The 25,375-nt window shown below is 39.0% G+C and overlaps 1 protein-coding gene and 1 long non-coding RNA gene across 3 annotated transcripts; both read right to left on the bottom strand.

Moving 5' to 3' along the window:
- Positions 1-322: 322 nt before the first annotated feature.
- Positions 323-10,889, bottom strand: LOC107805467 (THO complex subunit 4A). 2 transcript variants are annotated; one of them, XM_016629519.2, is made up of 5 exons: positions 10,561-10,889; positions 10,308-10,466; positions 3,308-3,376; positions 3,026-3,207; positions 323-812 (listed from the first exon to the last, which is right to left on the bottom strand). In XM_016629519.2, exons 1-5 carry the CDS (start codon positions 10,738-10,740, stop codon positions 653-655), a joined length of 750 nt encoding a protein of 249 aa, XP_016485005.1. In that variant the 5' UTR covers positions 10,741-10,889; the 3' UTR covers positions 323-652. The 2 variants fall into 2 exon arrangements, with proteins under 2 accessions (XP_016485005.1, XP_016485006.1); XM_016629520.2 differs by having other exon boundaries at positions 726-863.
- Positions 7,513-9,912, bottom strand: LOC142177982 (uncharacterized). The gene is made up of 3 exons (XR_012706515.1): positions 9,111-9,912; positions 8,431-9,029; positions 7,513-7,577 (listed from the first exon to the last, which is right to left on the bottom strand). It is a non-coding gene; the product is annotated as an uncharacterized LOC142177982 (long non-coding RNA).
- Positions 10,890-25,375: the final 14,486 nt, after the last annotated feature.

The raw sequence follows: 25,375 nt of genomic DNA on the forward strand, positions 1-25,375 counted from the left end.
TTCACCTTTCTAATTATGAGAATGCTCCACCAAAATATTGGAGTAACTTACTGGAAAGCTGATTCCCCGCAGTTGAAAGATTTCAATTGATAAGATAGAATGTGGAAGGATGAGTCTTACTGTGTCAACAAAAGCATCGTATAAGGAGAAGGAAATTGCACAACTTGTAACTCTTCTGCTTTGATTGCTAAGGTTCGAGATGTTCTCATGGATTTAGGGTGTATTTGGGTCATTTTTTCGGAAAATGACTTAATAGAAAACAGTTTCCAAATAGTATTTTCCTTCATGCCAAACATGCCCTTACCACAAGTGCGGATGCATATTTTCACAACAATTCCAGCAACCTCTTAATTTCTCAACAATTTCTTGTTTACATAAAAACAAAAAGAAGGCAAAGCAATGGCAGGAAAATACAAGTCAAGAGTTGTACACCATCAAATGCTTAAAGCTGTAAGAAAATGTGGCAATACTACCAAACACACTCTTAGCATAGAAGTTTTTTAAGTCTTCCAGCGAGTTCTTTTCCCCAGAATCTTGTATCATCACACTTCTTCAAGAATTGTTCGTACCAATTCATGAAAAGAATAACCTTGGATCCTGTGGATGGTTGCACATGTTACAAGGCAAGTATCTCGTCAAGCATGTCAGAATGTCAGTTCGTCTCCATTGCTTCTGAATGATACTTTTCCAAGTCGGCATCAAGATCTTCTGCAGAAATGTTCTCACCACGACCTCTGCCCCTTCCACCCTCCTTTCTCATGCTCCCTCTACCACCTCGAGGAGGACGTCTAAATCCACCCCCTCTTTGTTGACTGTCAAATTATTTCAAGATGAAGTTACAAATGTTGGTTAAGATAAGCACACTGCATCCACATAAGAAAACAAGTAAAACTGAATAAAGAAGATCAAAAATAATATTATTATCAAGCTAAAAGAAGCTTCAAAGATGGGCATATCCATCAGTGCCACATGCCATGAAAATACCAACATTCTAAGATAATGACTACGTGACAAGTTCTGCCATATCGAACTTTCTTTGCATAATGCTAAACAATGATTTTTTTGCATTTCACTTTTGACCAAACCAAATACAGCAAATTACATAAAAACAGTAAGAGTGCAACAACACTTTACCCTTCCCTCTTTCTTTGGAAAACACAAATTACATTTTTAGTACGAAACGTTTCATTAGAGAAGCAGAAGCAATGAAAAGTTCCAGTCAAAACCTGCAACAACCAACTCCACAAGGTGAAGGCAAGGAAGATTGTAGAAATAGATGGGACTTTCTTAACACAATGAATCATCCACAGTGATACAATTATCAGAAGCAGAATACTGATATACCAATACAATTAGACTACTACTATCCTATATACAATATCTCTAACCTAAGCACTTCCAAGAATTTTACTAAGTCTAAGCCCAGGTATTTTGGTCTACATTGGATAATATCTTTGCATACTATCCCATATTGATAAAAGAGAAAGAATCATTGTCTCCTTACGTCCTTATACGATCTCGGGCAGTTCTTACCTCATGAGCCAACTCTTGGGGTTGAGTTAAGCCAAGATCTATTTTCTTAACATAGTATCAGAGCCAAACCAATCTGAATTCTTGCTCCATCCAATGTTGGATCCCTATGTTATGTTGTTCAAGTTCCAAAGGGCTGGTCCAAATGTCCAGTCCTGGGCACGTTGACAGAGGGAAAGTGTTATGTGTCTCACACTGATCTATTTTCTCACCTCACGAACTATTTTCGGGGTCAAGTTAGGCCCATGGTCTATGTTCTTAAAGCATACGATGCATAAGGCTTGACTGCTCTTTTACCAACTATAGTAAGCATGGAAATTTGCTAAATATTACTGTCAAAATGGTTTCTTGTTGTTTGACCATACAGTCCCTGTATCTCAGGAAACAACTTTTGTCTGAAAAGGTATTAAATCATCTTAGACTTTCAAAATTGTAAGAAGTTTCAAGAAGCTTCTAAGATTAGGGAGGAAAAGAAGAAACTGTAATTACATCAAAAGAATACGCTATAGACAGTTGAAAATAATGTCTAATAAATACAACAACCACGCATGCATTTATTGTGCATAAATATTTATCAGATAATACATCACATATATAAAAACAAAAAAGAGGTACGGAGGATAAAAGCATATTTCAGAATTTCCTTGTGTAACTTAAGAAGGATTCGATTTTTTTTATATAACTTATGAGATGTCACCATGATCCACATGCCAATCAACATGTAGCGCAAACAAAATCAGATATTCAAGATTAGAACATTGAGGGATCCTGAAAAGAGTGACTATTCTAACATTATTGTCTGCAATATTATATCGCTAGGGTTTTCTGGGACCACTGCCAAGAAATTGTGCAAACTTCAAGTAATCTTTTCCTTCCTCGGTTAAAAATGAAAATCTCATTGCAAACGGGAAATAGCATCCGGCATTACACAGCAACCTAAGGAGTCAATTCATGCAAATGATCCTTTTCTTCTTATTCTACAGGCAACAGTACAAGGAGTTATAATCATCGATACCAATAGATTTGCATCCCTCATTTAACTACAGCAATTCGTTTTTGTTTTTCCGGATTCTCTTCCGCTTTGCATCCTAAGTACTCCCCTCCATCCCATTTTATGTGAACGTGTTTGACTGGGCACGGAGTTTAAGAAAGAATGACTTTTGAAAGTTGTGGTTAAAACATGCCATAGACATTTTAGTGGGTTTAAAATCATGTCGCTTATGGGTACATGGAAAGTTTAAAGTTAAAATGTTTCCAAATATAGATAGGTATTATTTTTTCTGGGACAGACTAAGAAGAAACGTGTGTCACATAAAATGGGACAGAGGGAGTAGTAAATTAAAATATTTGCTATAGCAAAATGTTGGCTGTACTGGCTCCAAGCTGGGTTAAGCTCAACAACTTGAGTCCAAGGTGTGTGAATGTAATCTGAGAAATCTCATATAAATTTTGGATGAAAAGTGTATAAGGATCCATGTACGACAGAAAAAAATACCTTCTTGGAGCAGGATTTGGATTTCTGTACAGACGATTTCTAATTGGAGGAAGAGCAGGAGCACCAATGTTTGGTCCTGCAAACTCAATTTTCATGGGCTTTCCATCTAGCTGAACATTGTTGTATTTCTTGATAGCTGCCTCTGCATCCCTTCGACGTGCAAAGATTACTTCCGCAGTTCCCTAGAAGAAAGAATCTTTTGTTACTATGGGGGTTTTGGAGACTCCAGGAAGCACCTTAATTTATGCCAAATTACCCCCAAAAAAGTAGATATGCAGATACCTTTGATCTTCCACTTTTGTCATAATGAATTGAGTAACGCTTTATATCACCAGCTTCTGAGAAAAGCTCCTGTAAGAACACACAAGGCATTAGATTTCAAAGCTTTCATTCTTTTAGGTCTTTCCTCTAGGAAGGGGAGTTATGGCCCGGGAATTTCATTTGACAATTTCATGAAGTAAAGATCAATTACTCCAAACTATAAAGATCAAGAATAAGGTCTGTAACAACAAATCTTCGCGTCGAGAAAAAAAAAAATCAAGACTAGAAAATTGCGTAGCAAATGTAGTATTTGATTTCAATAAATGATGAATGTTACAATCTCTATAGTATTCCTCTATTCTTCAAGATTGTAAACTATCTTGATGAACTTGACTTTGATTTAAATTCAAGGGCTTGTAAAGCTTGGTCTTAAATCTCTGTCTCGAACTCGAATTTAGATTTGATTTACTCTTCAGGTGTGCTTTGATGGCCTTTGCGAACAAGTAATTCTCTCCCACGAACAAGTAACTTGATCTTGAATGCCTTGGTATTTGATTTGCCTTCATTCTTGAACTTGAACTTGTAGCTTGAGTGCTTGAACTTGTAGCTTGTAGAGAAATCTGCAGCCTTTGATCCACGAGCTCTCTGATTGCTTCTTTTTCTTAATTCTGGTGTCTTCTAACTTTATGAAGACATCTCTTTATAGTTCTCGGGAGTGGTGTGGCTCTGCGATTAGATTGGTCTGTTTGAACTGACAAATACCTTCTAGACACTTGGCACAACTCTATTGGTTGTTGATTTGACTTGGTATGCCACCTTTTTTTGACACATGGCACGATTTTATTGGCTCATTTATTTGGCTTGTATTGCCACATCACTTGACACGTGTCATGATTTCATTCGCTCATTTATTTGGCTTGGATTGCCACATCACTTGACACGTGGCATGAGCCTGTGCTTTAAGACTAGCCATTTGGACTTTGGGCTAGTAAAATGGGCTCATCTTTTGCAGTCCAACTAAATGGATTGGCCCAAATAAAATTAGACTTTAATTTAAATCCATGATGGACTTAGATAATTAAATTTAATTTGGACCTGGTATTTCTCGAATCTAGGAACTTGTCCAAATTTAATATGGACTTTAATTCCTTAAAAATTTACAAATGCACCCTACTTCAAGACTTGTCAGAACACTAGACTTGAAGTACAAACGAAGACAATATATGTATTTGAAGCAATTGACACATAAGACAATTGTTCTCTTGGATCTTGTGGGCCTAGGGAGGACCGTTGATTTTATATTTAATAAATTTTGATCCCCATCCAACAGAGCGTGGTGCTTTTGACTAGGCTCTTTTAGAGAATAACTAATTTGGGTCCATATAATTCTCTTTCTTTTTTAAAGAATTAATGGTCCGATAAATATAACACCTTTTTGTACTATTCACTTCTTTCTTTGCAAGAAATATTTACACATGAAAGCATTCTTGGGCTTTGTTTCTTTATCACAAGCTTGCTTCAAGGTTCCTTTTTTCTTCTTTCTTTATGTCACTTTCAAGAGCAAGTACAATGTCACTTTTTTGTACTCTTCACTTCTTAGGAGACATTCATATGTAAAACTTTCTTTGAATTTTGTTGTTTTCGCCACAAAATTTATTTTCAATTTTTTTTTCCTTATGTCACTTAAATAAAAGTACAATATGGTTATTCCTTCTTAGCATGACTTTTCCACTTTGTAATGTCATGTGCTTGAAAAGTCTTTGTCATTTGTTGGCTTTATTTATTGTAAACTTCTATTTTTTTAAATGAAAGAACAATTAAAGTTTTGTACTAGTAGTATGACCGCAAAAAAAAAAAATCCTTTTCTTTTTCTCCCTTTTGGTTATTGCAGATTCTTTTTCTTTGGAGATCATCATGTCTTTGCGATTTTTTTTTTTTGGAAAAAACAAATGTGGCAACACATATTCTCTTACAACCATGCTTGTTTTTTTGCATACCACTATGTATTAGCTTATGAACTTTTCTCTTAAAAGAAAATTGGTCCCTTCTTTCAAAGATAGCAACTTCTTTCTTTTGTCAAAATAAACGAGACCATTGCTTTATTGTGATGCACATATATCATATTTTGTGTTTGCTTCCAAACTTTGCCCCTTTTTTTTCTTTTTACTATTACTTTCACGAATTCCCATGCCATATATAGATGATTGGTTTTGGTTGTCAATTTTACTTGACTTTTGATTCTCCGCAAATAACCCGAAATGAGAAAAGTATAATTGAGTAGTGTTGGTATTCTTCATTTTGGACTTGAACAGGTAACTCATTTCTTTTCACCATCTTGGACATTCTTCTTTGTTTTATGCTCGTAAAGTTCAAGAGAATAGCAAATCTGAAGCGATTAAAATTTATCCGCAAAAAATTTCACTCATGTTGGCAAGAATTTACTTTATACAAGACGATGACATTACTTTGAACAAGGCGAAGATTTTACACCGTCTCAAGCAAAAGACTTTTTTAGGCATAGACCGTTACACAGTCTGAGTCAAATATTTTATTTTGTATGAAGCGAAGACCACTACACCGTCTAAGCTAAAGACTTTATTTTGTCTGAAACGAAGATCATTACACTGTCTAAGCCGAAGATTTTATTTTATTTGAAGATTTGACTTTCTTTATCTGAGACGAAGACCATTACACCGTATAAGTCAAAGATTTTACTTTGTTTAAAGCGAAAACTATCACACTATCTAATCTAAAGACTTTATTATGTCTGAAGCAAAGATCATTGCATCGTTTAAGCTGAAGAACTTATTTATTTGAAGATTTGACTTATACTTTTTTTGAAACAAAGACCATTACACCATCTGAGACAAAGATTTTAATCTGAGGCGCAGGTCATTACACAGTCTAACCCAAAACTTTTACTTTGTCTGCGGTAAAGAACCATTACACCGTCTAAGCTAAAGACTTTATTTTGTCTGAAGCAAAGATTATTAAATAGTCTAAGCGGAAGACTTTATTTTGTTTGAAGATTTGACTTTACTTTATCGAGGCAAAGACCATTACACCGTCTAAGCCAAAGATTTTACTTTATCTGAGGCAAAGACCATTACACCGTACGAACCAAAGATTTTATTTTGTCTGAAGTGAAGACTATTACACAATCTAAGCTTTTGTGTGGTGCGAAGACCATTACACCGCCCAAGCTGAAGACTTTACTTTGTCGAGGCAAAGACCATTACGCCGATCAAGCCAAAGACTTTACTTGTCCAATGCAAAGACTATTACAACATTTAGTTGAAGACTTTACTTTATCGAGGCGAAGACGATTACACCGTCGAAGGCAAAGACTTTACTTGTCCAATGCAAAGACTATTATACCGTTTAAGCTGAATACCTTATTTTGTCCTATGTGAAGACCATAATACCGCCTAAGCTGAAGACTTTACTCTGTCAGAGGCGAAGGCCATTACACCGTCTAACTCAGAGACTTCTCTTTACAAAAAAAACTGACCACCAAGGGTATCTCTTCAATTTTCAATCCCCAGGGGTAATTTTACCATCTCCTTTATATAAATATGTTTGTACCTTCTCTTTTATAGGTAGAAGCACGAATCAACTTGAAAGACTCCATTTAGCAAAGAAAACCTCTCGGGAAATCAAAATAATCACCAATTTGATTTTGAATATGTTGTATTGGTTTTCGCTTCAGACAAAATAAAATCTTTGACTCAGAAGGTGTAATGGTCTTCGTTTCAGATAAAGTAAAGTCAAATCTTTAAATAAAATAAGATCTTTGGCTCAGACGGTGAATGTTCTTCACCTTAGACAAAGTAAATTTTTGGCTCAAACGGTGTAATGATCTTTACCTTAGACAAAGCAAAATCTTTGGCTCGGAAGGTATAATGGTATTCGCCTCAGATAAAGTAAAGTCAAATATTCAAAAAAAAAATCTTTGGCTTAGACGGTGTAATGGTTTTCGCCTCAGATAAAGTAAAATTCTGGCTTAGACGGTGTAATCATCTTCGCCTCAAAAAAAAGAAAAAAAAATCTTCTACTTGAGACGGTATAAAATCTTTGCCTTGTTCAAAGTAATACCATCTTGTATAAAGTAATATTTTGCGAACACAGAGTAAAATTCCAGGCAGATAAACTTTAATCACTTCAGATTTGCTACTCTCTTGAACTTTACGGGCATGTAATCCAAGATAGTGGAAAGAGGTGAGTTACCTGATCAAATCCAAAATGAAGAATAGCAAGATTGCTAAACTATATTTATCTCGTTTTTGGTTATCTGCGAAAAATCAAAAGTCAAGTTAAATTGACAACCAAAATCAGCCATTTATATATGGCACGTAAGTCCGAGAAAATAATAGTTAAAAAAAAGTTTGGAAGCATTTTTTTCTGCGGTCACACTATCAGTACAAAAGTTCAACTGTTCTTTCATTTGAAAAAATAAAAATTTACAATAAATAAAGCCAACAAAGGACAAGAACTTTTCAATCACATGACATTACAAGTGGAAAAGTCATGCTAAGAAGGAAGAGACATTGTACTTTTTTTAAATGACATAAGGAAAAAATAATAATTAAAAATAAAGTTTGGGGCAAAAATAACAAAATTCAAGAAAACTTTTACAAATGAATATTTTCTAATAGGTGAAGAGTATAAAAAAGTGACATTGTACTTGCTCATGAAAGTGACATAAAGAAAGAAGAAAAAAAGAAAAACATTAAAGCAAGTTTGTGATAAGGAAAACAAAGCACATGAATGCTTTCACGTGTGAATATTTTTTGCAAAGAAAGAAGTGAATAGTACAAAAAGGTGACATTGTGCTTGCTATTGAAAGTGACATAAAGAAAGAAGAAAAAAAAAGAACCTTAAAGCAAGTTTGTGCAAAGAGGAAACAAAGGCCAAGAATGCTTTCACCAGTGATATTTCTTGCAAAGAAAGAAGTGAATAGTACAGAAAAAGTGACGTAAAGAAAGAAAAACGGGACAAAAGCTTAAAGCAAGTTTGAAGGCAACAAATTGAAGAATTCTTCTACGTATTGTAATTCAAACGAGAAACGTCATGAGACAAAAGAAGAATCAAGAGGCCTGCCATAGAAAATAATAAAGTAATTCTCCTTGTTCAAAGAAAAAGACCTGCAAACCACGAAAATGATGAGTGTTATAATCTCTAGAGTATTCCTCTGATTCTTCAAGAATGTAAACTATTTTGATGAACTTGACTTTGATTTTGATTCAAGGGCTTGTAAAGCTTGATCTTGAATCTCTGTCTTGAACTCGAATTTAGATTTGATTTACTCTTCACGTGTGCTTTGATAGCCTTTGCGAACAAGTAATTCTATCCCACGAACAAGTAACTTGATCTTGAACGCCTTAGTATTTGATTTGCCTTCGTTCTTGATCTTGAACTTCAACTTGTAGCTTGAGTGCTTGAACTTGTAGCTTGTAGAGAAATCTGCAGCCTTTGATCCACAAGCTCTCTGCTTGCTTCTTGTTCTAAATTATGGTGTCTTCTAGCTTTATGAAGACCTCTATTTATAGTTGTGGGGAGTGGTGTGGCTCTGCGATTTGATTGGTCTGTTTTAACTGACCAATACCTTCTAAACATTTGGCACAACTCTATTGGTTGTTATTTGACTTTGTATGCCACCCTTTCTTGACACATGGCATCATTTCATTTGCTCATTTATTTGGCTTGAATTGCCACATCATTTGACACGTGGATTGCCACATCACTTGACACGTGTCATGATTTCATTTGCTCATTTATTTGTCTTAAATTGCCACATCATTTGACACGTGGATTTCCACATCACTTGACACGTGGCATGAACCTGGGCTTTAAGACTAGCCACTTGAACTTTGGGCTAGTAAAATGGGCTCATCTTTTGCAGTCCAACTAAATGACTTGGCTCAAATAAAATTAGACTTAAAATTAAATCCATGATGGACTTAGATAATTAAATTAAATTTGGACCTGATATTTCTTGAATCTAGGAACTTGTCCAAATTTAATATGGACTTTAATTCCATTACAATTTACATGTTTACAGGGTCACCAACGGAACTCAACCAAAGATTAAACTATCACTGGACAGGAATAGAAGACAAAAGGGTACTCGTTTAATCATTCTTAATATCTTCCATCAATTTAACAATAACTAGATGCATACACCTATAATGTTATAACCTATTAGAAAATTATTCGTTATCATAAATCCTTCTTCTATACTATAACAACAACAACAACAACTACTACTACTACTACTACTACTACTACTACTACTACTATTACTACAACTCAATCCCAAACAAGTTGTAATCCGCGGCATGTCCAATAATGATGATGACGATATATTAGAAGAATATATCCTTTTTTACATGATCAAACTTATTATAGTATTTTTCTTTTTCTTTGCTTCTCCTTTTGTGAATTATATAGCTTTTTACTTAAGGTCACTGATATTGCTATGAATGAAAGCTAACTAGATAACTTGGTGCAAGTGCATCGCATTTGGTTGTTGCTACACTATGTTCTCCTCAAAGGGCAAACTATTCTTGTCACTGAATCACCATATTTAACATCATTACACTAATTCCGAAGTAATGATGTACTCCCTCCAATTCCAAATATTGGACATTTAGAAACAAGAAGTAACTTTTACTTTCTTCCAAATTTTACTTAACTGCTCCAGTTAGTGGGGTGGACCACTAATTAACTGAGGCACTTAGCGAGGGATAAAGGGTAGTTTACACAAATGTTCTTAGTAAGGCTATTAAATGTCTTTCTTAAGGGGTGTGCAGAAACCTTAAAGGATTAGTAATTTGCAGGGTGGGGTTATAGCCCATTTATTTATTATATGGATATAATGTCAATGCAAGAGTTTAGCCAACTATCACTGGGCTATTCAAAGTTTAAACTTCCTGATGCTACTATACAGCAATTGCACAACTAATGAAGTACTCTTACTTAAACTAAGAGGCCCTAGAAATAGTAAAGCAAGAAATATAACCTTGATATCTTCATTTGAAACCCCATAATCCAAGTTTGAAATGAGGAGCTTGATACCGGTCTCAATCCCCGATATCCCACCGGCCCCACGGGCAGCTGGATACGCCGGGGCATGCTCTGCAAACATGTCGTGGTCCCACGTACTCTCCGGTGCGTGAACCTGTGGAAATCATTTTAAACTATTTTAACCTAAATTCACAAGAAAATTACAAATGGAAGTAACATAAGAGGCAATAAAGGAGATTAATTCGGACCGGTCCGGAGGAATATGGAGCGGGACGGTTGGCGGTACGGTTAGGGAAGCGACGCCTTGGACCGGGGCCTCCGGATCCGGATCCGGATCCAGATCCAGATGTTCTTGGTCTAGGGTTCCGACTGCTGGAACTTTTGTTCCTTTTGATTAAATCGTCGAGGGATACATCGAGATTTGACATTTTGATGAACCCTACACCAAATTGTATGAAAATTGAGATTTGGATGAGCGAGTACTGAGCTAAAGGGTTTTGAAGTTGGGGAAAAGGGTTTTAGAGCTAAGGATTGGGGAGAAAAGATCTCCACTCGGCCAATAGCTGTGTGCCATTACAAGGTAAGAAATTAAGAATATATGTAAATCTTTTAAGAAATAAAAAAATCAATAGTTGGTTATCACGTCAGTCTAACACACCGAAGGTCTCCGGTTCGAGTCCGGGCGACGCCATTCTCCTTCTCTATTTTTCTTATCTGTATCTTCAAGAAAGGTTGAAACATCAATGTAAACATAAAAAAAGCCATTTATATTTTCACACTTTAATATGTGTTATTTTATTTTATTCGGAGTAAACATATAATGGAGATAAACTTGTAAAAGGAAAAATAAAATTAAAGAATGAAGTGTTAGGCAAGAATATTTAGCCGCACAACCTATGAAATTACTTAATCAAGAAGTAGTTCTAATGCTTTGAGTTTTACCTAAGGGTGTTAAACGGGTCGGGCAGCCCACTGACAACTCAGTTCGAACCGATTTAATCCGGCCCGGTAAGGGGTGGGACGGGTTGGATAAGGTAGGGGTTGTGCCGGACTGGGTCGGGCCATTTTTGGCTACTGGTGCACCGGAACCCGGCTAGCCCGTAAACCCTTTCACGGATTTTTATCGGGTTCCAGCCCGGTATCCGTTGGAATTTTTTTTTACCGTTGCCAACGGTCAAAATAAAAAATACTTTTAGCCATTTCGTCATGCCCCTTACTAGAATAGCCCCCACCCCTAGTAATTGATAAATTATATTTTTCGCTTTTTAAAAACTATAAATAGCCCCATCTTCTTCATTTTTTCTCACAACTTACTCACTTCCTCTACTCTAATTCTCTCTCAATTTTCTCTTGATTATTGAATTGCTTATTGTTCTCAAGTTCTCAATTAATTAAAATTTTAAATTTTATCCATTATTTACGGTAGCCACTACAAAATTATAATTATCAAGTGAAATTTGGTTACCATTTTTTTTACAAGTTAAATAATGCCATGTGCTTCTAGAGTGCGCTCACATGTTTGGGAACACTTTGAGGTGGTAGAAGAAAATAAAGAAGTTCGCAAAGTAGAGTGCAAGAACTGTCGTCAAGTCTTTAATGTTTGTCAAAAGTGGGAGGGCACAGCTGGTTTAAGGAGGCATATCAAGGGTTGTCTTGAGTGTCCTCCAGGAATTCGTATTTAAGTTAATTTGAGACAATTTGTGTTATTTTAAATTTATTAGACTTATTTAAGCTTAATGTGTTTGTTTATTAGACAAGTTAATTTGAAGTATTATTATGCAATGAAAATATAAAATGAAAGCCTTTGAAGTTTGATCCTAATATATCGGTCTTATTAAATAATTTTATGTAGCCACTTAATATCAATTTTCAAATTTTCAAATTCAAATTTAAAACTTTAAACTTTAAAGTTTATAAGTTTAATTTTTATGCCTTAAAATAATTATTTTATTATTTAAAAGTTTGCAAACCACTTAAGTATCAATTACATTGAATAAGGAAACATAATGCACTAAAAAAAAAAAAATCCGGCACGGTCCAGACCCGATAAGTCAGAACCCGGACATGCCCAACTTAACCCGGAAAATCTCAGCCCACTATCAGCCCGGAATCTCAATCCACTAATCGGACCGGCTGTTTTTCCATGTCCAGCCCGTCCGATAAACACATTTAGTTTTACATATGATGCATAATCGGTTTTCAATGCTAAGTCAGTTTGCAACTTGGCCAAACTAAGTAGCTGAAGTTATCATAATTATTCTAAGTGTAAAAGCTGCCTATGACAACTAATGTATAACAAACAAGGTATAAGGTAGGATAAGATGTAGGATTAAGTTTATACCTTGTTTGGTTGGCGGTATAAATTTATATCGCCAACCAAACAAGGTATAAATTTAATCCCAGACTTAATCCAGAATATTCCATCTTATCCCACCTTATCTCATCAAATGTGGAATTATTTTATCTCATTTCTCATGTGGTATAAATTAGTACTAAGATTATAATCCCGGGATAATTTAGTCTGTGTACCAAACGATTCCTTATTGTTATTAATTCCTCAAGTACCACTAGCTTTCCATAATTAATTTTATGTCATTGTTGCCAAAATTGTGTTTCAACTTTCAATGGGTTCTTGTACTTCTTTTGCCTTACATTTCACATTGTACTAGCTAGCTTCTACACGTCTTCATGAAGACTTGTTCCAGAAATTATTTAATTTTGACTTAAAATGATTCCTTCGTGTGAAAACAGCCCTAAACAAGATAAAACCATGTTATTTTACAGACAAAAAATTCTTTCAACTACTTCATGTATTCTTTTCGAAAATACTTTAAAACTAAAAGTTAGAACTCGCTCGGAACTCATTCAAGAGCGAGATACTCATAACGCCTTGAGCTGACATGTGAGGTTTTTGTCTAACAAGAATTATGCTTCAACATACACTCAAGTTACGCGCAAATGGCCCAAAAACATAACGCAAGAGACTCGTTCCAAGTTTTAATGTAATCATGTGTAATTAGTCCTGCAGGACCCTCAAAATTATTAACTAATCCTTAACTTTTGAAAAGCCCTCTTCGTTGATATATCGTAAATCAAAAGTTGAGAGCGTTGACTCAAACTTGGGGCAAGAAATAAAAGGACGTTTGTAGATGTAAGGAAATTATGTGCATTAAATTGAACCAATAGAAAAAGATAATCAAAACGTCACATTAAATTTTGGTACTCCAAAAAGTCCTCCCTAGCTATTTATAGGCGCTACATTATATATATAAAGTCCATTCTTAAGATGTAAATGTTCAAAAAGTAGCTTAATTTATGATGTTGAATAGCTTTATTTATTTTTATTTTTTTTAGAAAGATGCATAACTTAAATTTCTTACGATTTTGTTAAATTCCACTAAAAGGGGAGATAAGGTCTATGTTTGTCTCCTAGATACATATACATACCAGTTTTACTTTTATGTATTGATTTCGTAAAGTTTTTTTATATTAGTCACTTCGTTCATTTTTAAATGTCCACTTTTGTCTTTGCACTTTTTTTAAGAAAAAATAAATAAAGTATGTACTTTACAATTTTATCCATAATAATAACAGATTTCAAAAAGTTTTGTGTTTACCCGAAAAATCAAATAAAGTTAAATTTATGTATGATTCTAAGGATACGTAATATCCTTTGATACAAAGATAACAATACAAGTATTTTGACTATGGGAATGAGAATGATGAACAGAAAGAATGAATAGGACGAAGTAAGACAAACACAAGGAGATATCTTTGTCTATAAGAAAAAAGTCTGTTGTTTCAATCTGTTGCCTTCCCCTTAGCTTACAAGGATCTCCTTTTTATAATAGAGGGTCATTACATTATTTATAACAAAATAATAAAATAAAGCATATAGTGGAGAACCCATGATGATTTGTCTCTTCCTCGATTCCCGCCAAGATTCTCTCTCTTGGTGCGGTTGCAACGGCTCTTGTCTGTGAGCTCGATACTGGCTCGAACCCGTTACTGGTCGGCTCTTAGGTCTTGGCTTGAGTTCGACCTTCGGGGTGGGCGTGGTCCATTCCCGACCTCGAAGCAACGCCTTGGGCTCGATAAGATTATCGAGCCGACCCCTCGAGCAGCCTTTGGACTCGAGGCTCGTTTGTACCGTCTTCGGAGCTTACTCCTAAAATCCTACTCCGGTTTCTAGCCACTCGATCTCGATCGAACGTAGAAAAGCCGAAATCTATTTTGACCGTATACAGATAGTCCCCTCGATTCTCATAAAGGATGTGGTGAGAATCGACATGATCTCTGACAGTTCGATCGGACAACAAGCTGACGTTTTATCAGGGACCGATTATGACGTATTTGATAGTTGTCCCATCAATTTAGTCTTTCAAGGTATTTAATGCTTGTCAGATGATAGTCGGCCATTTCTAATATTAAACCGACATGATGCGAGCCTATAAATAACCCTTCCATCCAACTTTTACCACTTTTACGCCTTCACTCTTCCAAATTCTCTTATTTTTTCCCTCTGTTTCATCGCTTTAGAGCCATCTACACTAGAGTTTTAGGTGCCGTCAATTTTTCACTTTTCTTTGCCTTTCTTCCTATCATATCAATGGCTAAAACTTCGAAATTTTACCTCAGAAGAAGAAAGCTTCTTCTTTATGGTCGTCCGGCGACAAGGCGCCGGTGGAGCCGTCCATTCACGACTATGTTCCCGGCCCGTGCACTCTGAAGATCGATTTTAAGGTTGAGAATCCTTCATCCGTTTCGGGTCGATGAGAGAAAGTGTCTATGTACATGTGCTCTATAACGGAGGGTCATCTCGAGGCCGTCAGAAAAGACTGCAACTGGGGTCCCGAGGTTGTGTTGCAAATTCCATCCCCGAAGAGAGCATCATCACTCATATGGAGGGTTTTTTAAGTGTTTATACTTATCCATTCACGTTGGGACCCGTCAACCCGGTGATCATTGATTTTTGCAAAAGATATCAGGTCACCCTCGGTCAAATTCCTCCCTCTCTATGGCGTATAGTGATCTTACTTCGCTTCTTCTCTATCAAAGCCGGGGGGCTGGATTTTTCTCTGAATCACCTCATACGATCTTATCGGCCTCAAATCTTTCGAGGACTAATCAAACTTCATCGTCGGGCATCGAAGGCTTTGATGTCGAGCATCAACGAAGACAAGGATCGGGGTTGGATGGGCCGTTATATTCGGGTGAGGACCCGTGACCTTATTCCGTAAGAGAAGATGTCGTTCCCCGAGGAATGGAATTTCGACCGTAAGTGTTTCTTGTTTGTTTTTCGTGTCTTTTCCCAATTTTTTCTGATGTCTTTCTACGATATTCAGCTGCCCCTTGGATGCCACAAGCAGTACCTGACCTCGAGGATTGGGTTCGGAAGTTAGCCTTGACTTTCTCTTATGCCGAACGCGCTTGGCGTGATTTGGCTAAAGGTAGATGGGAGGCCAAGAACCATGGTAAGGTTTTGCTTCTTGTTTCCTTCGAAGTATTCTTTGTGATCTATTTGTTACCGATTTTCTTTCATGCAGATGTAACCAAGGATGCCGCTTTGAGGCCTTCGAATGGTGAAGAAGAAACCAAGTCCCCGGTCCCGAAACCGGGGAAAGATAAGAAGCGAAGAGCTGCCTCTCGGTCAGAGGACCCCAAGCCCAAAACTCGGAGGGTGAGGAGGAAGGCAATTTCCCTTCTGATTGACTCAGTCCAACGACTGAGAGAAGAAGAAGAAGAAGAAGAAGATAACGCCTTGGCTTTGGTGATCCGATCTGCGAAAGCTATCGAGGTTGCTAGAGCTCCTGAGCCGATGGCGGCTGTATCAGTCGGGGTTAGTCCTGAAATCCCGAGTCTTGATCGGAGCACCCTGAGTGATTTGCTTGGGGCTATGACAGTGGGTCATTCGCCTTCTCTTCCAACTTTTTCTGAGGAGGCGTTAAAGGAAGCTCGAGAATTGAAGACCCCAGATATGGGCGGAGGCTCTAGTGTAGGGGACCCTTTTCGGGATTGCTTTACTGGAGTAGATAATGCTTCCGATATTGGTGAAGCTTCTCTTCTGCTAGAGGAGGCCCAACGTTTCATTACTCGGGTAATAAGTTTTCTACACTTGGTTTCTTTGTTCTTTTCCATACTTGACTTGTGTTTTTTCCCTACTGTGCAAGCCATTAGTAGGTTTCGAGTCGATCTTAGTCAGTGTGAGGCCGAGCTTCAGAAGGTCTCGGGTGAGAGAGACGCCCTACGGCTTCTTTGCAGCCAAAAGGACGAGGCTATAAAGGACAACCAATCGGATTTGGCTAAGGTTCGTGAAGAAGAGGCCGAACTCAATAAGCAGGTGAGCCTCGTTCTGTTAAAGTATGGGTCAGACTCAACTATGGAAGTTAACCCTTCGTTGTCTCAGTTGCAGCAAAAGGTTGAAAAGATCGGGTTACTTCGGGAAGAAGTTGATCAAATCAAAGCTGAATGTAATCGGTGGAAGGAAACTATCAACCGCCTGGCTTCGGAAAAAGAAACCATTTTGACCAAATTACTATCGACCGATGTTCAGCTTTGAAGCGTCAAGCAAAAGGGGTCGGCTCAAGCTAAGAGGATCGAGGAGCTTGAAACACATCTTGCTGAGCCAAGGCGGAGGTCGAATCGTCGAAAGTCATGGCGGATAAGTCCATTGTTGTATATCGGGTTGATGCCGAGGCTGCTCAGATGGAGGCACGTGAGGCGGCGGATACTGCCGACGCTCGAGCTCATTGGGTTGCCGAACTTGATAAATATAGGTCTCGGAGGGAGACCCTCGAGGAGATACACGCTCGAGGTTTCGACCTTACCGAAGAGATAAAAAAGGCTAAAGAGCTCGAAGCTGAAGCTGAAGCCTTGGCTTCTGATGATGATGATGATGGCGGTAGCAAGAGCGGATCCGAGGACGGGGAAGAGCCCGACAGAGAAGTGAACGCCCCTGAGGATGACCAGGAAGCTTAGTTCTTAATTTTTTTTTACGTTTGTAATCAATCATGTATACAATTTTGTATATATACAACTTGGTCGACTTGTTTTTGTGAAGACTTTAATCAAATTTTGACTTCATAGTCTCTATGATCGATCGATTGTTTTTTTTAGACTTGAAGTGATGTAGCCCTTAGGCTTGCTAGTTGAGTCAATGATTCGAACTTGAAGAAATATAACCCGTAGGCGTGATGGTCGAGTGAGTGCTCGCTCAAACTTAAAATGAAAGCGGCTTATAGGCTTATTAGCCGTCAAGTGAATGATTCAAACTCGACATAACATAGCCCGTGGGCGTAATGGTTGAGCGAATGTTTCTAGTTTGAAGTAATGTAGCTCGTAGGCATAATGGTCAAGTGAGTGCTTGCTCGAACTCGAAATGAAAGTAGCTCGTAGGCTTATTTAGTCGAGTGAATGTTTCGAACTCGGAGTAATATAGCCCATAGGCATAATGGTCGAGTGAGTGCTTGCTCGAACTCGAAATCAAAGTAGCCCATAGGCTTATTAGTCGAGTGAATGTTTCGAACTCGAAGTAATGTAGCCCGTAGGCATAATGGTTGAGTGAGTGCTTGCTCGAACTCGAAATGAAAGTAGCCCGTAGGCTTATTAGTCGAGTGAATGTTTCGAACTCGAAGTAATGTAGCCCGTAGGCGTAATGGTCGAGTGAGTGTTTGCTTGAACTCGGAATAAGAGTAGCCCGTAGGCTTATTAGTCGAGTAAATGTTTCTAACTCGAAGTAATGTAGCACGTAGGTGTAATGGTCGAGTGAGTGCTTGCTCGAACTCGAAATAAAAGTAGCTCGTAGGCTTATTAGTCATCGAGTTTATCTTAATTCTTATTGTATAGTAAATCTCAAAATAGAGGAATTTTCTTGGACGTTGGTAAAGAAGAGGACTTTCCTTGCAAGTCATTATACATGTGCTCGTGTTTTGTGCCTGGGTTCGGGTCAATCTACATGAGCATGGTTCGTTTCGACCATTTGGCTCTTATAATTTTTTCTATTGGAACCCTGTTGTTGTGAAATAACTTTATTGCATCTAAACTCGATGTATTTGATCTGAACTCGATGTATTTGAGTACCTAATGCCCCCAGTATTCGAGGTCGATTGTAAAGAGACATCGAATATTATTGTAAGTGCAACACGATCAATGGCTGCCTCATTAAAAACCTTGCCGAAAAACCCATTTAGGATAAAACCTGTCTAAGGGAAAAAGAGTGCAACGCGTGCTTTCAAGCGAAAGATCCATCTTAGCTCTTGTTCGGACTTCTACAGGGGTCAGTTTTGAAATGTAAATGAATATGGAAAGGTCGTACCTTAGCAGTAGTACCGTTTTAGATGTGATACATTCCAGCTGCTTGATAGCTGTTTGCCGTTTATAATGCCGAGCCTGTACGATCCCTTTCCGACGTTCTCGAGCACCTTATATGGTCCTTCCCAATTTGGTCCTAGTTTTCCTTCATTCGGATTTCTGTTATTGATGGTGACTTTTCTTAATACTAAGTCCCCGGGCTTGAAATGGTGGATCTTGGTTCTTCGATTATAATATCTTTCGACTCGCTGCTTTTGGGCGGCCAATTGGACGAGAGCAGCTTCTCGTTTTTCGTCCGATAATTCGAGGCTGGTTTTCATAGACTCGTTATTTGATTCTTCCATTGTGAATCGAAATCTGGTACTGGGTTCACCAACTTTGACTGGTATCAATGCTTCGGACCCATATACTAAGGAGAATAGGGTCGCCCCCGTACTGGATTTTGACGTCGTCCGATACGCCCAAAGGACTTCGGGCAGGATTTCTCTCCATTTTCCTTTAGCGTCATTCAACCTCTTCTTTAGGTTCTGAATGATAGTTTTGTTCGTTGATTCGGCCTGTCCGTTCCCTCTGGGGTGGTATGGCGTTGATAGTATCCTTCTTATTTTGTGATCTTCGAAGAATTTTGTTACTTTGCTGCCAACGAATTGTTTCCCATTATCACATACTATTTCGGCGGGTATCCCGAATCGGCATACGATATGATCCCAAATAAAGTCTATTACTTCTTTCTCTCTTATTTTCTCGAACGCATGCGCTTCAACCCATTTAGAAAAATAGTCAGTCATAAATAAAATGAATTTGGCTTTACCTGGGGTCGATGGCAAAGGGCCGACGATATCCATTCTCTATTTCATGCACGGCCATGGGGATAGGACTGAGTGAAGTTGTTCTCCGGGTAGATGAATTATTGGCGCAAACCTTTGACATTTGTCACATTTTCGAACAAATTCCTTCGCATCTTTGTCCATATTGATCCAATAATACCCTGCTCTGATTATTTTTCGAACTAATATATCGGCACCAGAGTGATTCCCATAAGTGCCCTCGTGCACTTCCCGTAGGATGTAATCGGTATCTCCCGGGCCCAAGCATACTGCCAACGGTCCATCGAGTGTCTTTTGATATAGCGTTCCGTCCGAAGCCAACGTGAATCGAGTAGCTTTAGTCCGTAAGGCCCTGGAATCTTTAGGGTCCGATGGGCGTTTTTCGCTCTTTAAGTATTCAATATACTTGTTTCTCCAATCCTAGGTTAAGCTTATAGATTTTATCTCGGCGTGACCGTCTTTGATTACTGATCTCGAAAGTTGAACGACAGTCCCCGAGCTCAAGTCATCTACCTCGACCGACGATCCCAAATTCGCAAACGCATCGACCTCATTATTCTGTTCTCATGGAACATGCCGTATAGTCCATTGTTTGAAATGGTGCAAAGTGACAAGCAGTTTGTCTAAATACCTTTGCATTCTACCTTCTCGGACTTCGAAGGTTTTGTTTACTTGACTCACCACCAGCAAAGAGTCACAATTGGCTTCAATGACTTCTGCTCCCAAGTTTCTAGCTAGCTCGAGACCTGCAATCATGGCTTCATACTCAGCCTCGTTGTTAGTCAACCTGGTAGTTTTAATAGATTGCCTAATAGTGTTACCCGTGGGTGATTTCAAAACTATGCCTAGTCTGGACCCCTTTACGTTCGAAGCTCCATCCGTAAAAAGGGTCCATACCCCCGATGATGTACCCTATTTCAACAGGAGTTCTTTTTCAACTTCGGGTACGAGGGTTGGCGTGAAATCGGCCATGAAGTCTGCTAAAATTTGAGACTTGATGGCCGTACGGGGTTGATATTCGATATCGTACCCACTGAGTTCGACGGCCCATTTGGCCAATCGGCCTGATAGTTCGGGCTTGTGCAAAATATTATGAAGTGGGTAGGTGGTTAATACGCATATGGGGTGACATTGAAAGTACGGTCTTAACTTGTGCAAGCGCCAATTTTTCTAGGTGTGGATACCTGGTTTCCGCTTCTCCTAAGGTCCGACTTATATAATAAACGGGAAATTGCTTACCTTGCTCTTCTCGAACTAGGACACTACTTACGGCGACTTCCAATACTGCCAAGTACAAGCAAAGTTTTTCGTCTATTTTTGGAGTGTGAAGTAGTGGGAGGCTCGATAGATATCGTTTTAGTTCTTCTAATGCTTGTTGGCATTCCGGTGTCCAAGCGAAATCGTTCTTCTTTTTGACTAGAGAGAAAAATTTGTGACTTATATCTGATGATCTCGAAATGAATCGGCCTAAGGCCGCAATCCGTCCCGCTAGCTTTTGTACAGCTTTCACGCTGTCCACAATGGCGATGTCTTCGATGGCCTTGATTTTTTCAAGGTTAATCTCGATTCCCCGATTTGACACCATGAAGCCGAGGAACTTGCCCGAGCCGACCCCGAAAGCACATTTTTCGTGGTTGAGCTTCATGTTGTATTTTCTCAAAATCTCAAACGTTTCCTGCAAATGGGTCAAATGGTCCTCTGCGCGTAGGGACTTAACTAGCATGTCATCAATATAAACTTCCATTGATTTACCTATTTGTTCTTCGAACATTTTATTTACTAGGCATTGGTAAGTAGCCCCTGCATCTTTTAGTCCGAAGGGCAACACATTATAACAATATGTTCCATATTTGGTGACAAACGAAGTCATTTCCTGGTCCTCCGGGTTCATCTGGATTTGATTATACCCGGAATAGGTATCGAGAAAAGTGAGGATCTCGTGGCCGGCCGTGGCATCGATCATGCGATCGATATTGGGCAGCAGAAAGGAATCTTTAGGGCATGCTTTGTTCAAATCCTTATAGTCCACACACATTCTAAGTTTGCTCCCTTTTTAGGCACTACAACTACATTGGCTAACTATTCGGGATATATTTCACCTCCCGAATGGACCCTATCTTGAGAAGTTTGGTTATCTCGTCCTTTATGAATGTGTGCTTTTCCTTGGACTGGGGTCTTCTTTTTTGCTTCACCGGTCTGAACCTAGGGTCCAAGCTTAACCGATGCGTCGTTATGTCTGGTGGGATCCCTGTTATATCTAAATGGGACCATGCAAAACAATCAATGTTATCGATAAGAAATCGGACAAGTTTCTTCCTGAGTTCGGGGCTCAACCCCGTTCCCAGGTATACCTTTCGTTCGGGCCGATGCTCGATTAGTATGACTTGTTCCAGTTCCTCAATTGTTGATTTGGTGGCGTCGGAATCATCGGGGATCACGAAGGATCGAGGGATCTTCTGATCATCATCTTCTTCGATCTTCTGGTAATCTGGCTGGGTCGAAACTGACATCTGTGATTGCTATTTGGTATTCTGTTCTCCTTCTGAGCCTGATCCCTTTATCGGCGAAGGAGAGGATATTGATTTCGCTTCCTCGACGGCAAACATTTCTTTTGCGGCCGGTTGTTCTCCGTATACTGTTTTGACACCTCTCGATGTTGGAAATTTGAGGACCTGGTGTAGGGTCGAAGGTACAACTCTCATGTTGTGGATCCATGGACTTCCAAAAAGGGCGTTGTATCTCATATCACCTTCGATCACATGAAACTTTGTTTCCTGGATGGTTCTGGCCATATTTATTGGTAGGATTATCTCGCCTTTGGTGGTTTCACATGCCATATTGAATCCGTTTAAAACCAGAGTCGCGGGTACGATTTGGTCCTGCAGACCGAGCTGTTCCACGACCTTCAATCTGATGATGTTGGCCGAGCTACCTAGATCGATTAACACACGCTTAATTTTAGTTTTATTCACTAGTACAAATATTACCAGTGCATCGTTATGAGGTTGGATGACTTCTTCTGCATCTTCATCATCGAAGGACAAAGTCCATACACGTGCGTAATCTTGAGTTCGAGATCTCTTTTCCCTCACAATCGATGTTTTAGTGCGTTTAAGCACCAGTCTATGAGGGGTATCGACACCACCGATGATCATGTGAATGACGTGCTGCGGTTTCTCTTGCTCGTTTTGCTTGTCGAAATCCCTATTTTTAAAGTGATTCTTCGCCCTATCACTCAGAAACTCCCGAAGGTGCCCTTTGTTAAATAAGCGGGCTACTTCCTCTCTTAATTTCCTGCAATCTTCCGTTCTGTGGCCATGGGTGCCATGATATTCGCACATTTGATTGGGATTCCTTTGGGCAGGATCGGTCTGCATGGGTCGAGGCCATTTAGTGTCTTTGATGCGTCTGATAGCCGACACGGTGGCAGATGCATCAACGCTGAAGTTATACTCTCATAATCAAGGTGCTTCTATAGGATCGGAATATTTATCAAAGCCGCTCTTGCTCATAAGTCCCCGAGAATTTTTCCCTCGATCAATCATTCGATTGTTCCGAACTGTATTGCGTGCTGAACCGTTATTCATCCTATCTGTGACGTACGGTTAGTATCGGTCTCTGTTCGACCTTTGTTCTCTGTTGATCTCCCTTTGGCTTTTAGTAGTTGTCCTTTTCTGATGCACGGGTCCATACAGAGCTCCCAACTGATCATCCTCGACCCTAATTTTTGATTGATATCAGTTGTGTATATCTGCCCAAGTTATTGCTGGATACTCGATCAAATTTTGTTTCAGCCGACATGATGCTACCGAACTTAGTTCGTTCAACCCTTGGGTGAAAGCTTGTATGGCCCAATCGTCTGTGACCGGTGGCAATTCCATGCGTTCCATTTGAAATCGGGATACAAATTCCCTCAGCATTTTATTACCCCTTTGCTTTACTTTGAAGAGGTCTGATTTCCTTATTGCAACCTTTATGGCACTAGTATGTGCCTTTACGAACGAATCTGTTAACATGGCAAAAGAATCGATGGAATTTGGTGGTAAATTGTGATACCAGATCATTGCTCCCTTCGAGAGTGTCTCCCCGAACTTTTTCAACAACACGAATTCGATCTCATCGTCCTCCAAATCGTTACCTTTGATGGTATATGTGTAAGAGGTGACATGTTCGTTAGGATCGGTCGTACCGCTATATTTGAGAATTTCGGGCATACGAAATTTCTTGGGGATTGGTTTTAGGGCCGCAATCGAGGGAAAAGGCTTTTGTATGAATTTTTTCGAATCAAGCCCTTTTATCATTGGTGGAGCCCCCAAAATTTGATCGACCCTGGCATTGTATGTTTCCACTTTCTTGTCATTGGCTTCGACTCGTTTTGTGAGTTCCTCGAGCAATTTAGTAATTTCAGGAGTGGTCCCCGATTCTTGCTCGTTTGATTTCACTACGGCGGGCTCCGTTCTGGGGGTGATTTCTCGAAGCGGATTGGAATCCGGCCTGCTCTGTATATGAGTTTGGCTCTATAACTGAGCTATCGCTACTTGTTGTGCTTGTAGCATCTCGAAGATCATACGCAAGCTGGCCCCGATTTCCCCCGCGTTATGGGTGTCTTGGGCTACGGATCGAGTACCACCCTGAATGGTTCTTTCCGGTTCGGAACGCTGATGCGCCTCTAGAGCTATTTGTGAATTGACATCCAATGGTACTTCGGCTCGAATTTTGGGTGCTTCGATTCGAGCCTCAGTGCCATCATCGAGTGGCCTTCCGGGCCCGGGTGCCAAGTTGTTGGTTTCATCTTGAAGGCCGGTTTCGTGGTCAATAGATAAAGCCATTGCTGATTTGAAGTTGTAAGCTGGTGTGTACTGTAGATTTATATCAAACAATCACTGTTATCCTTAGCCCCACGATGGGCGCCAAACTGTTTACCCAAAAAATCAGATAAAGTTAAATTTATGTATGATTCTAAGGATACGTAATATCCTTTGATACAAAGATAACAATACAAGTATTTTGACTATGGGAATGAAAATGATGAACAGAAAGAATGAATAGGACGAAGTAAGACAAGCACAAGGAGATATCTTTGTCTATAAGAAAAGGGTCTGTTGTTTCAATCTGTTGCCTTCCCCTTAGCTTACAAGGATCTCCTTTTTATAATAGAGGGTCATTACATTATTTATAACAAAATAATAAAATAAAGCATATAGTGGAGAACCCATGATGATTTATCTCTTTCTCGATTCCCGCCAAGATTCTCTCTCTTGGTGCGGTTGCAACGGCTCTTGTCTGTGAGCTCGATACTGGCTCGAACCCGTTACTGGGTCGGCTCTTAGGTCTTGGCTTGAGTTTGACCTTCGGAGCGGGCATGGTCCATTCCCGACCTCGAAGCAACACCTCGGGCTCGATAAGATTATCGAGCCGACCCCTCGAGCAGCCTTTGGACTCGAGGCTCGTTTGTACCGTCTTCGGAGCTTACTCCCAAAATCCTACTCCGGTTTCTCGCCACTCGATCTCGATCGAACGTAGGAAAGCCGAAATCTATTTTGACCGTATACATTTTGAAAAATGAGTAATTACTAATAAGGGTAAAATAAGAAAAAATAATTGCTGATACTAAATGTAATTAGTTCTTAAATTTCTTGTTTATACGTATTTTTGTTCAACCTAAACATGGGAACACAGTTGAAAAGTTGGTGAAGCTAATTACAGCCGGTCACCGATCGACTGGAACATTTAATGCAACCGTATGTCTTTTTCTACAACAAATTTACTTCCAACAATCTTCTAATTCTTACTTTCCCACATTTAGTGTTCAATCTCTCAACCCACTGTTCATATCGCTTTTACAATAACGTCATGTCATTGTCCACACTTGCCGCTTCTCTTTCTTTAAATTTTGATGATATATATATATATATAGGTTCTTGCC

Source organism: Nicotiana tabacum, chromosome 24, assembly GCF_000715075.1.
Source record: "Nicotiana tabacum cultivar K326 chromosome 24, ASM71507v2, whole genome shotgun sequence".
Lineage (NCBI taxonomy): Eukaryota > Viridiplantae > Streptophyta > Magnoliopsida > Solanales > Solanaceae > Nicotiana > Nicotiana tabacum.

Excerpts from the sequence above, each read along its gene's own strand:
- LOC107805467 (XM_016629519.2), bottom strand. The coding sequence starts at position 10,740 with ATGTCAAATCTCGATGTATCCCTCGACGATTTAATCAAAAGGAACAAA. Across the intron at positions 3,377-10,307 it reads TTTCAAATGAAGATATCAAG|GAGCTTTTCTCAGAAGCTGG; the intron begins GTTATATTTCTT and ends GTGTTCTTACAG. Across the intron at positions 813-3,025 it reads CCAAATCCTGCTCCAAGAAG|TCAACAAAGAGGGGGTGGAT; the intron begins GTATTTTTTTCT and ends ATAATTTGACAG.